Source organism: Mandrillus leucophaeus, unplaced genomic scaffold (assembly GCF_000951045.1).
Source record: "Mandrillus leucophaeus isolate KB7577 unplaced genomic scaffold, Mleu.le_1.0 Scaffold323, whole genome shotgun sequence".
Lineage (NCBI taxonomy): Eukaryota > Metazoa > Chordata > Mammalia > Primates > Cercopithecidae > Mandrillus > Mandrillus leucophaeus.
This window is the reverse complement of record NW_012103399.1, coordinates 1289719-1303545: the sequence shown is the minus strand read 5'-3', so window position 1 is coordinate 1303545 and position 13827 is coordinate 1289719. Positions and strand designations below refer to the sequence as shown.

Genomic DNA, 13827 nt, shown 5'->3' with positions numbered 1-13827 from the left:
TATTTCCCATATATTTACATGTCAAAGTATTGTCCTACCTTCCTACCAACTAAGCCCCCTATACAACAATGCATCAGTAGGTCCAGGTTCTCATATGCTCTCCCATGGTCTTCCCTAATTTGGATACATAGCAGTTGTATTCTACTCACCTGTCTCCCTGTTCACCGATCTTTTTTCTTCCCTTTCTCGCCTCCTTTCTTTCCTTCTCCTGAATCATTTATTTAGCACCTGCTAGAAATTATGGTGGACTCCCCATCCAGTGCTCTTTCACCAAAAAGCATGAGATGAAGAAGCACTTTCAATCTAGTAGGGGAGGAATCTTCATCCATTTGGAACTGGAGGCTGCCTTGATCATTCAAATCTAAAACTCCATTCATTCCTTCAAATGGTCTTGGAATAGTGTGTCTTTTATTTTATTATTTTTATTTTTAATTTTATTTTTATCTTTTTTTGAGAGGGAGTCTCCCTCTGTTGCCCAGGCTGGAGTGCAGTGGCATGATCTCAGCTCACTGCAAGCTCCGCCTCCCAGGTTCACGCCATTCTCTGGCCTTAGCCTCCCAAAGTAGCTGGGACTACAGGCACCCGCCACCACACGCAGCTACTTTTTTGTATTTTTAGTGGAGACAGGTTTTCACCGTGTTAGCCAGGATGGTCTCGATCTCCTGACCTTGTGATCCACCCACCTCAGCCTCCCAAAGTGCTGGGATTACAGGCATTAGCCACCGCGCCCAGCCTATTTTATTTTTTTTGAGACAGGGTCTTGCTCTGTCACCAAGGCTGGAGCACGGTGGTGCAATCACAGCTTACTACAGCCTCAACCTTCTGGGCTCAAGTCGTCCTCCCATCTCAGCCTCCCAAGTAGCTGGGACTACAGGCATGCACCACTCTGCCAGGCTAATTTTTTTATTTGTTGTAGAGATGAGGTCTCGCTGTGTTGCACATGGCTGGTCTCAAACTTCTGGGCTCAAGTGACATGCCTGCCTTAGCCTCCCAAAGTGCAGTGTGCACCCAGCCTGATGATGTGTCTTTCAAATGCTCATTTCTATGTAGGCATTGGAGTGACCGTAGAAAATTAAAGACCTGGCCCTAGACGTTAACAGATTTATGATCTAATCGGAGGTAGCAGGGATGATGCTTATGAACTTGAAAGTTGAAGTTTTATTGCCAAACAACGTTGCAGCAAGTTTTGTAAAACCTAGCAAAGCAAAAAATTATAGTTAGCTGGTGGCGCAATGAAGTTGGGAACTCGAGCTTTGCAGGATGGCTAAAATATAGGCCAAAAGGGAGAAGGCAGGAGAGCAGCGCCGGGAGGGAGCAAGCTCCCAGCGTTCTCCCCTGGCTTACAGGGAACCAAGGTGCGAAGGTAGGATTGAGCGAAATCTGTTTTGGGAAACTGCAGCAAGGACCGGCAATTTTTCCAGAACACTGTTCTTTACTTGGAAGACCAAGTTCCTCCCCATCTCTCCCTGGGACTTAGCAGGGGACCCCAGTATGGGTGCTAGTGGTTGCTGCCATGCTAGATTCTGGCTCAAGACAAATAAATTCAGATCCTTAGGGCAAGACTGGCTTCAGCAGCACCTCTCCTGACAGGGGTCCCCTCTCAGGACAGAACTGACTTTGTCCCAAGCAGACCTGGGCTCGGGGAATTCTCATCACCTCTGTAGGAGTTTGTTGTTGTTGTTGTTGTTGTTGTTGATGATGATGTTGTTTGAGATGGAGTCTCACTCTGTTGCCCAGGCTGGAGTGCAATGGTGTGATCTCAGCTCACTGCAACCTCCATCTCCTGGGTTCAAGCAATTCTCCTGCCTCAGCCTCCCGAGCAGCTGGGATTACAGGCATGAACCACCACTCCTGGATAATTTTTCTATTTTTAGTAGAGACAGGGTTTCACCATGTTGGCCAGGCTGGTTTCGAATTCCTGACCTCAAGTGATCCATCCACCTCAGTCTCCTAAAGTGCTGAGATTAGGTGTGAGTCGCCGCATCCACCCTGCAGGAGTCTTTAAGAGGCAGCAGCAAGGAGGCAGGTGTTTCAGCAGAGAAGAAGCCTGCGGTGGGCTTCACTCCTCCTCCTGCTCTTTACCCCCATTCACTCAGTGCCAGAGGTTGTCATTCTGCCTCTGAGCCTTCCTGCCCGTTCCCTCTCCATCCCTGAACCTTCACCTGCCCCTGCTGAAATTCAGCTCAGCTCCTGGCTGGGTACCACTGCCACTCATCTCTAGCCTCTCTACCCTGGTGCCTCTGGGTGCCAAAGTGCATCCTCTGCCATCAGCCAAACACACTGGTTGACGGGTGTCCCTTGCTCTGTTCAGAGACCTACACTGACACAGGCATCGTCAGGTTCAGGTCTTGTGGAAAAGACCCGGGTCTGGAGGAGTCAAGGAAGATGTAGATGAGGAAGGTGGTACTGAAATGAACCTCTGGTACAGGGAAGATATACCAGGTAGCTGCAGTCATCCAGGTGAGAGTTGGTAGTCGTGGCTGGCCCATTCTAAGTTCCAAAGCTGCCTTGGCCATCCGTCTGAGGACGGGATGGGGGGACATCAGAGCCAGCTATCTCTGAGAACAGAAAGGGACCCCCATATGGGACCTCAAGACGGCTGAGCAGTCAGAGGTGCCTCTCCTGTGGCACCAGGTCGTAGGATAATGAGACTTCTTAGAATTTCTTTCTCTCTCTCTCTCTCTCTTTCTTTTTCCTTCCTTCCTTCCTTCCTTCCTTCCTTCCTTCCTTCCTTCCTTCTTTCTTTCCTCCTTTCCTTTCCTTCCGTCTTTCTTTCTTTCTTTCTCTCTTTCTTTCTTTCTTTCTTTCTTTCTTTCTTTCTTTCTTTCTTTCTTTCTTTCTTTCTTTCTTTCTTTCTTTCTTTTTTTCTTGAAACTGAGTCTCTCTCTGTCACCCAGGCTTGAGTGCAGTGGCACAATCTAAGCTCACTGCAACCTCTGCCTCCTGGGTTCATGTGATTCTCATCGTTCAGCCTCCCGAGTAGCACACACACCATCACGCCCAGGCTAATTTTTGTACTTTTAGTAGAGATAGGGTTTTGCCATGTTGGCCAGGCTGGTCTTGAACTCCTGAAATCAAATGATCTGCCCGCCTCAGCCTCCCAAAGTGGATTACAGGTATGAGCCACCACGTCTGGCCCTTCTTAGAATTTCTGACATTCACCATGTCCATTTGTTAGCCCCACCAAGCAAGGCTGTTTCAAATTGACTCTTAGCACTTCTTATTTGTCTGGCAATTTCCGCCCCCCTCCTCACCCCAGGACTTCTGAAAACAGTGAAGCCTTCAAAGTAATCACCTTACAAAGAAGGGCATCATTCTCATTTCACACGTGGGGAAACTGAGGACCACAGAGAGGAAGTAAAGAGGCCAAGGTCGCACACCTGCTAGTAAGTTCCCCGTCCAGTGCTCTTTCAGCAAAAATGCGTGAGGCACGCAAGTCATTGCTTCCAAACCTTCATTTCAGTACCACCTTCCTCATTTTTGTGTTTTCTGCATAACACCTTACTATTATTTATGACAGGGTATTTTTTTAACCACTCACCTTTTCTATTCACCTTTCTTTTCTTTTATTTAAGAGAGACAGGATCTCACTCTGTTGCCCAGGCTAGAGTGTGTGGCATGATCATAGCTCACTGCAGCCTCAAACTCCTGGGCACACTCGATCCTCCCACCTCAGCCTCCAGAGTAGCTGAGACTACAGGTGTGCACCATCATACCTGGCTAATTTTAAAAAATATATTTGTAGAAAAGTTAGCCGGATGTAGTGGTGAGTGCCTCTAATCCCAGGTAATCAGGAGGTTGAGGCAGGAGAATCACTTGAACCTGGGAGGCAGAGGTTGCAGTGAGCCAAGATCATGCCATTGGACTCTAGCCTGGCAACAAGATTGAAACTCTGTCCAAAAAATAATAATAATAATGATAATTTGTAGACACAGGGTCTCACTATGTTGCCCAGGCTGGCCTCCAACTCCTGGCTTCAAGCAAGCCTCCTGCTTTGGCCTCCCAAAATGTTGCAATTACAGGTACAAGCCACCTGGCCCAGACATCTACTTTATTTTCAAATAAAACTTTACATTCCATTATAAAGGAAAAAAGAATGGCAAAAACAGGAGGTAACCATGAAACAAGAAAGCAAAGTGATGTTCGATTCTAGCAAGATACTGTTGACTGTAGAAGGCTCTGAGGCTAGAGAGCTGCTTTCTATAAAATGAAGTGATCATACATTAGAAGAGGTGTTAAAGACATGTTAGCACCAAACTGAGACTTCCTCCTTGATGCCATCGGGAGGATGCGCAGATACTGGAAAAGACACTACCTTTCTCCCTGTGGGAGTCAGTATTATTTAGCATCACATCGGTGGGTCATCCCAAACCATCTGGCTACAAGGGTACTATATTTGGGTCAACACTCTTTTAGGCATAACTTGTGTTTCAGTCCAATATCTAGGGATGAAAATGACAGGTGGGCCACTTATGATCTCCAGGGAAATTCAGGGCAATTTTGTGTGGGGGTGGGCATGGTAGAGGGGAACGGCATCTAAGAAGTCCCCAACAGAGGCTCTCAGCTTGTCTTGAGGCATTTGGGGCGGCTATGATACTGGCCCCATCCTGCAGAGGATGGCACATATTGGCAGCTGGCACCAGCGTGGTTCCATTGTGATCATCATTTCTGAATGTCAGAGTGTTGAAGGTTCCCCCAACAGACTTTCTGTGTAACTTTCTGTCTTCACCAAATGCAATCCACAACAAGGAATTGAAATTAATTTCAGACGCGTGGGGAGGGCTTAAGGGAGCGTGGGAAAATTAGAGGGTGTTCAGAAACAGAAATCTGACGGCTTGGGGCCACCTTGCAGGGAGAGTTTTTTGACGCTCCCTCACTTGTTTCTTTGCATGTTGGCTTAGCTTGGCGGGCTCCCAACCGGTGACTGGCTAGTGATGAGGCTAGTGATGAGGCTGTGTGCCTCTGAGCTGGGCATCCGAAGGCATCTTTGGGGAAGCTGAGGGCACGAGGAGGGGCTGCCAGACTCCAGGAGCTGCTGCCTGGCTGGAATTCCTACACCATGCGTTGCCTGGCTCCACACCCGGCTGGGTCCTACCTGTCAGAGCCCCAAGGTAAAAGGGCCGGGAAAGCGTCTTAATTTAGAGTGCGGTCTCAGCTGGTCTTGCCATTCTAGATAAACAGAGAAACTATTCTGAATTGGCGGTGGGGACGAGGATGAGAACATGAGTCTGTGTCCTGCTGGGGCAGGCCATTGGAAGATGTGAAAGAGTTGTCTATTTCCTTCCACCGGAGGGAACCTTCAGGTCAGCCAGGTGTCTGGACTGTGAATCCTGTATCAGCACCGGAAGGTTCTAGAAGTCAGACTTTCGGGCAGTGTGTCATTAACTCTCAGCATGCTGGCCTGGCTCCGCCCACAGCAAGATCCTTTCTCATCCCTTTGGGTAAATACTGAGCACTGCTTCTGCAAAACGGGACCTCTGCCAGGCTCTACTCCATCCCCAGAGAAGCAGGGAAACCAAAACTGGAGTCAGCCTTGAGGTGTAGCTGTTGAGCCCTTGGCAGCTGGTGAGAGCTGGCGGATGCTGCCATTCCCCCAGTTTTAAAATGGTGTTGTTAGAAAAGGGGCAGGGGACAAGGGGACAGATGGTGGGAAGAGCACAGCGCAGACACCTAGCACTGGCTCTGAAGGCAGCATGGCAGCTCCACCGTTGGCTGCGAAGGGTGTGCCCCTGAAGAAGTTGTTTATATTCTCTGAGTCACTTTTCCTGGAGTGTAAAATGGACCTGTGGGAAAGCCCATATGCTAGGGTAATGACGAGGGACCTAGCACACTGCCCAGTAGTTTGTAGGAACTGAATATCATCATAGGAGCTCAATTGTATTGGCATTGCTGTTGTTGGATGGTTAAAGGGTTTAAGGGAGTGTGGGAAAATTAGAGGGTGTTCAGAAACAGAAATCTGACGGCTTGGGGCCACCTTGCAGGGAGAGTTTTTTGACGCTCCCTCACTTGTTTCTTTGCATGTTGGCTTAGCTTGGCGGGCTCCCAACCGGTGACTGGCTAGTGATGAGGCTAGTGATGAGGCTGTGTGCCTCTGAGCTGGGCATCCGAAGGCATCTTTGGGGAAGCTGAGGGCACGAGGAGGGGCTGCCAGACTCCAGGAGCTGCTGCCTGGCTGGAATTCCTACACCATGCGTTGCCTGGCTCCACACCCGGCTGGGTCGTACCTGTCAGAGTCCCAAGGTAAAAGGGCCGGGAAAGCATCTTAATTTAGAGTGCGGTCTCAGTTGGTCCTGCCATTCCAGAGAAACAGAGAAAAGGTACCCCTTTTCTCAGACTCCCCTGAAATGTATGGTTTGCTCTGAACCCAGAGAGAGATGACAGGTCTGCGGGTGTTGCTGGGTGCAGCTGTAAGTTGCTAGGGGAAAGCGTTTGATGGGGAGAAGTCAGAGGTGACTTTGCCCCCTCCCTCAATTCCAGATGAGGAAATACAGGCCTGAAAAGGGAAAGTGACCGCCTCAAGGTCTCATGCCCTGGAAGACCCAGCAGGAATCCAAGACCTCTGGAAAGGAAGTGCGGGGCTCTTGCCACCACTGGGGGTGTGGTCATGGGGACACAGGTTTTCCATCCATGGAAGGCCCTGAGAGATTTTGTCTTCCTCCGTAGGGCCAGCATCAGAGGACTGAATAGCTCAGTTCACTCCTCCATGTGCCCTGGGAGGTGGTTTGCCACTTTCACGGTTGGACTGAGTTGGAGAGAAACAGAGAGCCACCCAGGGGTGGGGACGAGCTCTCCGCAAGTCAGGGCTTGCTGATCACTTGCCCAAGTGGCTCCCTAGCTCCTGGCTCCCGGCTCTGGGCCTGGGACTTTCCCCGAAGTGGAGCTGGCCACTGTGAGGAGCCGACTGAAGGTAGGGACCTCTTGAAGGGCCCAGGCAGTTGGGATGCCACTTCTGATAAAGCACGTGGTGGCCACAGCAGGTGCCTGGTTGCTCCACAGCCTGGCCAGCGTCTAGAGATGCAGAAAGAAAGTGAAAGGGAAAAGAACTGCGGGGAGGCGGGGAGGTAAGATGATAAGGGGACGAGCTACCACAGACTCGCCGCGGCCCCAGAGCTGGCGGGAGGGAGAAGCCACCAGCAGCGCGTGCGGGAGCCCGGGGAACAGCGGTAGGTGACCAAAGTCTCCTCTGCAGCCCCTAAGGTCGGGCTAAGAATCGAGGCTCCGAGACTGTTAGTTACTAGCTCAAGGTTACACAGTAAGTCTGGGAGGACGAGGGATGGAATATGCAGAATGTAGACCCGGGAAACACCTCGTTTGCCGCATCCCTGGAGCGACTCTGCACGGGAACGGGGAGCTGGGAACCTGGGGCTTGGCTTGCTGTGCCCAGAGCTCCAGGGCCGTGGGAGGGTGGCAGGAAAGCCTGGCGGCAGCTTCTGCAGAGAAGCTGGAGCGCAGACGGGGAGCGCGCAGCAGACACACGCCCCAGGCCACCCTTGGCGGACTCTGTGCGCCCGGGATCCTTCAGAGGAGCGCACCTGCGCGCGGAGGAAAACACGCGCCCTTCTTGTACTCCAGACCTTGGACCAGGGCCGCCCTTCTCTGAGCTTCACTTTCTCTGTTGGGTCATATTCCTTCTCTAACTCTGGAATCTTGGGTATTGGGCTTTCCAAGCGGGGAAAGGCAGCAGGGAGGCAGCAGGGAGCCAAACCTTTAACCGGAGGATGAGAGAAGTCCTCAACTCTCGTTGAACGTCTTGGCGAAGGTGTGTGTTGTTGGGAGGGGTGGGGGAGGGGCCTCCCGGACTGAACCGATCTCTTGATCTCTCACTTCTGTATCTCGCTTTGGGGTCCTGAGTCACACCCTCTAAGGAGAGAGGCTAAAGGGCCTCGGAAAGCCAACGTACGAATGCCGGGGTGGGAGTGAAAAATTGGGTATTTTTGGGTCCAGGAAAGCAGGAATCGGAGCCACCATGCTTAGCTTTGTCTGGAACTCTTAAAAGCCGTGGTCCTCCTGAGTCCCACAACCCCTCTCCACCCTAGGTGGCACAGGAGAAGCGGCAAAAGCCTAGAAGTTCATGGCATGGCTCCCTCCCCAGTCACAGCCTGAAGTTTCTAACTTTGGCAGGAAGTCTTCAGTCTCTGCTCCCCACTCCAAAGAAAAAATAAATAAATACTTCTCCGGAGTGAGGTCAAGGAAACTGGTATTGCTTCCTCTTGGAGAAAGAGGAACCAGAGGAACTTGACTCCAACAAATGATCACCTTGCAAACCCCCGGCTGCCTTAGGTAATGACCTGGTCTCCAACAACCTCAGAACGTTTGCAGGCAGGGTCTTCGGAGGTGACTGAGCTGGGAATCCCAGGCTTCCCACACATGAACATCACCCAGGATGATCAACCTGTTTAGGATGCAGGTTCCTTGGCTCACCCCCAGGCCCGGTTGGCTACGCCTGGGGTGAGGCTGAGACCGTGCAGGTTAAACCATCTATCCCAGGTGACTCCAGTGTTCGCTTGTGGTGCAAAAGTCCCCAGGGCAGAGACACTGGGAGGCGCTAATGTGGTCTCATCTCTTTACTCTCTCCCTGTTACAAACCCTCTATCAGAAAAGAAGTCCCAGGAGGTGTTTTGTTTTGTTTTGCTTGTTTTGCTTAACGCCACACAGCAAGCAGTTTACAGAGGCTGGATTTGAACCCTGGTCTACTGAGAGCCCAGTCCAGTGCAGCAAGCAGATGTGAACCTCCACAAACGCAGGGCAGGTCCCAGGCAGTCAGAGAGAAACTTGTTGATACCCAGTCTGTCTGATGGTTGGGGTTTGGTTTCATGTCCTAAGACCCAATCTCAGATACCTTGAGAAGAGCAGAATCAGAAAATTAACCCAAGGACACTCTGGGTCAGTTCCAGGCAATCAGGGAAGTGGCTGGAGGGAGGTAGGAAGCTTCTGGACTTAGCCTTGATTCGCCTTGAGTCACCCTGACAAGTGACTTCCCCTCTCTGAGGTTCATCTGTAAAATGGATAAAACATGAGAGCTTGCTTGATGTTGTCTGATGTGCACAGAAAAAGCACTTTGGAAAACCACCAAAGAATATTCATGCATTGGGAATAATTATTGTAGATCCTAAAGGGATTGTTTAGAAAGATCAGAGAGGGGCCGGGCGCAGTGGCTCACACCTGTAATCCCAGAACTTTGGGAGGCCGGGGCGGGTGGATTGCTTGAGGCCAGGAGTTCAAGACCAGCGTGGGCAACATAGAGAAAGCCCATCTCTACTAAAACGCCTTTTTGTGTTTTAGCCGGGTATGGTGGTGCACGCCTGTAATCTCAACTACTTGGGAGGCTGAGGCACGAGAATCGCTTGAACCTGAGAGGCGGAGGTTACCTGAGAGGTGGAGGTTACCTGAAAGCAGAGACTGTACTACTGCACTTCAGCCTGGGCAACAGAGCAAGACTGTCTCAGAAAAAAAAAAAAAAAATTCAGAGAGGAAAGCATAGGCAGATGGGAGGTTTCCAAAGACCAAGACACACACAGTCAAAAGACAGTTCAGAAAGAGGCATTAGTTACCACCGATTCTCATAGGAAGGACATAGACACTTTTCAGATTCCTTCAATCCTTCTTGCATCAAGGACAAAGTCTCTTGATTTTCCCTGATCTTTGACAGTGCCCTAATGCTTGCTAAGATTTCTTTTTAACAAAGTGGTAGAGAAGTTGACATTATTTTAGTAACATTGTTTCTTTTTCAACCACAAGTGATACTGTTGGTTTGGTTTTGCTTCTCCATTTACACGTGGGAAAAAAAGTTTTCTTTTTGTAAAATCATGGCAAAACACATACAAAATTTACCATTTTAACCACTTTCAAATGTACAATTCAGTGGCATTAAATATTTCAAACTCTTGTGCAACCCCCACTACCATCCTTCTTCAGAACTTTTTCATCCTCCCAAACTGAAACTCTACCCAATAAGCAATAACTCCCCACTGCTCCTTCCACCCAGTTCGTGGTAACTCCAACTTCCTGTCTCTATGTTTTGGGCCACCTCCTAGAAATAGAATTACACAATATTTGTCTTTTTGTGCCTGGCTTCTTTCACTTGGCATAATGTCTTCCAGGTTCATCCATGTCATGGCGCGTGTAATTCCTTTCTATGGCGGAATAGTATTCTAATATGTGGATATCCCATATTTTTTTCATCCATTCATTTGTTGATTGATAGACAGTTGGGTTGTTCCTACCTCTTGACTATTGTGAATAATGTTGCTAGGTACACGGGTGGACAAATATCTGTCTGACTCCCTGCTTTCAACTCTAGAAAGCTGTCTTTTAAAATCGGTCTATTTAAGTTTCTTTAAAAAATTAATTTAAGGAAAATACTGAGGTAAATTATACAACAGGTGATATGTCAATATGACCCCAAAATATTGTAAAGATGGAAGACGAATGCCTGCAGTTTGGGAAACCGCATGAGAGGAACGACCTGGAAGCTATTGTAAAATCTAGGCTGAGGGTCTGGTGACTATTAGACCAAGGGCATGGCAGCAGAGGGCAGCTGAGAGACTTCAGGAAGGAAAGATGTAAGAATTAAGAAAGGGGCCCAGTGCAGTGGCTCATGCCTGTAATTCCAGCACCTTGGGAGGTCAAGGCAGGATGATGGTTTGAGACCAGGAGTTCGAGACCAGCCTGGGCAACAGAGCAAGATCTTTTCTTAGAAAAAAATATACATAAATTAATAAAAATAAATCTTTTTGTTGTTGTTGTTGAGACTGAGTCTCGCTCTGTCGCCCAGGCTGGAGTGCAGTGGCCAAATCTCAGCTCACTGCAAGCTCCGCCTCCCGGGTTTACACCATTCTCCTGCCTCAGCCTCCCAAGTAGCTGGGACTACAGGCACCCGCCACCTCGCCCTGCTAGTTTTTTGTATTTTTTTTAGTACAGACAGGGTTTCACTGTGTTAGCCAGGATGGTCTCGATCTCCTGACCTCGTGATCTGCCTGTCTCGGCCTCCCAAAGTGCTGGGATTACAGGCTTGAGCCACCGCGCCCGGCCAAAAATAAATCTTTGAAAATACAGATTCCAGGCCGGGCATGGTGGCTCACACCTGTAATCCCAGCACTTTGGGAGGCCGAGGCCAGCGGATCACCTGAGGTCAGGAGTTCGAGACCAGCCTGGGCAACATGGTGAAACCCCATCTCTCCTAAAAATACAAAATTAGCCGGGTGTGGTGGCTCATGCCTGTAATCCCAGCTACTCAGGAGGCTGGGGCAGGAGAATCACCTGAACCTGGGAAGTGGAGATTGTGGTGAGCCGAGATCACGCCATTGCACTCCAGCCTGGGCAACGAGAGTGAAACTCTGTCTCAAAAAAAATGAAAGAAAATACAGATTCCTGGGCCCGGTTGCAGACTCCCTGAATAGAGCCACTGGGGGTGAGGCCCAGGACGCTGTGTTTTTGACACCTTTCCCAGGTAATTCTCATTCACAGCCAAGCCTGCCAATGGCTGGACTCCATAGTCAGATCCCAGCAAGCAAGACTGGCTCATGGTTCATCTTGGGGTCTGCAGCACCCAGCAGAGTGCTGAGGGGACTGTGTTAAGTAGAGCTGGATAGGTCAGGACTGGAGTGTGGGGCCTGGCTTTTCTAACTGCAGTCACAAGATCCTCATCACTCCACCCCCTACCCCAGCACCAGGGTCAGGTTCCTTTCCAGGAAAAACTTGTTGGACTCCTTTCCAGGTCATTGACTGCAGCTAGGAGTGGCATGCAGAAGGGAGGCCATCTGGAGCTGGGACAGACCAGGCAAGTGGGGAAGGGAACTCTTATCCCAACCCTGCATTCTGGACAGGGACGGAAGGTCTCCTGGCTGCAGCTCATACAGCTCATCTTCATTCTTATCCTGGGACCACCAAGTCCCTCACCCGCAATAACTTTACCCTTCACTGGCAAACGCACAAGCTGGAGATGATGGCTCATTTGAGTTTTAAGATTTTCCAAGTTGCTATGAGGTCAAGGTCCTCAATCGGGACCCAGAGAAGATAGGTGGCTTGCCTGAACTTTCAGAGGGGGCATCTGTGGTGTCTTTTGTGGGGTTCTGTAGGATTTCCAGGCCCCTCTTGGAGGAAAAGTAGAAGTAAGTTGTCTCAGGTCAGATTGCCTGGAAAGCCAAGTAGGAGATGGAGATTTGCATACAGGAGGTTTACTGCGGACAGCCACAGGAGGGAACACCCAAAGGAAAAGGGAAGAAAGCAGGGTTGGGAAGCAGCAGGAGTTGAGGTGCAATGCAGTCACAACAGAGGTCTTAGCCAATCCCATAGGGAGCACTCAAGCTGGGACAGCAAGGAAGCTAGAGCTTCACACCCCTCATCTACCCCCTGTGCCCCCATACAGGCATAGCCTCCCCCATGATGAACATTCAGCACTAGACTGATACATTTGTTATAATCAATGAACCCACATTGATGCATCATTATTACTCAAGGTCCATGGTTTGTTTATACGAGGGTTTACTCTTGGTGTTGTAGATTCTGTGAGTTTGGACAGATATATGATGTCATGTATATGACATTATAGTATCACACAAACTTGTTTCACTGCCCTACAAATCCCATGCTTTGTCTATTTATCCCTCCCTCTCTCCCCCATAACCTTGGGCAACCCCTGATCTTTTTATCTCCATTGTTTTGCCTTTTTCAGATAAATAGCTGGAGTCATACGGTATGTAGCCTCTTCAGATTGGCTTCTTTCACTTGGTGGAGTTGTGTTTTTATTTTTTTAACTTAGTTTCATGTATTTATTTATTTTTGAGACAGGGTCTTACTCTGTCTCCCAGGCTGGAGTGCAGTGGCACAATCACGGCTCACTGCAGCCTCAACGACTTCCCCAGGCTCAAGTGATCCTCCCACCTCAGCTTTCTGAGTAGCTGGGACTACAGATGCACACCACCATGCCCAGATAATTTTTGTATTTTTTGTAGAGACGGAGTTTTGCCATGATGACCATGCTGCTCTCGAACTCCTGGGCTCAAGTGATCTGATCCACCCACCTCAGCTTCCCAAAGTCCTAGGATTACAGGCATGAGCCACCACGCCCAGGCTGAGTTGTGTTTTTAAACTGTACTCTGTACAGCTTATTTTAGGCAAGAGAGGTTTCAAGGACAGAATTGAATCCTGCCTCTCCATGCCCCAATCACCCATCCCTTCCAAGTCATCATCTTTCCAGAAGTCAGAGCTAGAAGGGACCTGAAAAGGGCCTCTAAGCCACAGGTGTCAAACCCAAGAAGCAAAAAGGCCATAATGATGTGAAATGTGTCCCAGCAGAAGGCAATAGGGAGTAGTGGAGCCTCTGGCGATCCTATTTAACCACAGCGCGCTCTCTTCACCTGTTTAGGAATTTAGGATCCATGTAAAATTTCATCTGAAAACCGCTACTCTTGTGTGACCCTCTTATTTAACAGATGAGGGCCCTGGGGACCAGAGAGGGGAACGGGCTTGCCCAAAGTCACACAGCCTATCAGAAGCAGAGCAGTGCCCGTATCTCAGGTCTCATGACTCCCTGGGTCAATTCCATCCCACCAGGCTATTGTAAACACTGCTGTTTCCATGACCGAGTGGGTCCTTCTTTCTTTAAACTGCCTCCAACTGCTGAGAAGCCCTTTGGCTAGGGATTGGAGCCAGTTTTGCTTTGTTTTCAGCTTTCCTGCTCTGAAGTTACTTTGTTTGCCAGAGGCTGGTTGGTTCAAACCCAAAGGGCAGGGAGCTGCAATGGAAATCCATCCAAGGGCACTGGAATTGGGATGGCAAAAAGGAGCAGCAGGCAGGTGTCAGCGGGGAGCAGCTCTTTGCATCCCG

The 13827-nt window shown here is 49.6% G+C and overlaps 1 protein-coding gene across 4 annotated transcripts in view; it reads left to right on the top strand.

Annotated features, from left to right (window-relative positions):
* Window positions 1-13827, top strand: part of CIITA (class II, major histocompatibility complex, transactivator) — a 67938-nt gene that overhangs the window by 7627 nt on the left and 46484 nt on the right. For 3 of the 4 annotated variants that reach the window (XM_011988124.1, XM_011988123.1, XM_011988122.1), the window contains exon 1: window positions 4927-5111. The exons of the other annotated variant lie outside the window; for it this stretch is intronic. In XM_011988124.1, the coding sequence (XP_011843514.1) occupies window positions 5060-5111 (52 nt within the window). In that variant the 5' untranslated portion in view covers window positions 4927-5059. Of the gene's footprint in view, window positions 1-4926; window positions 5112-13827 lie in introns of those variants that run through there. 4 annotated transcript variants of the gene reach the window in all.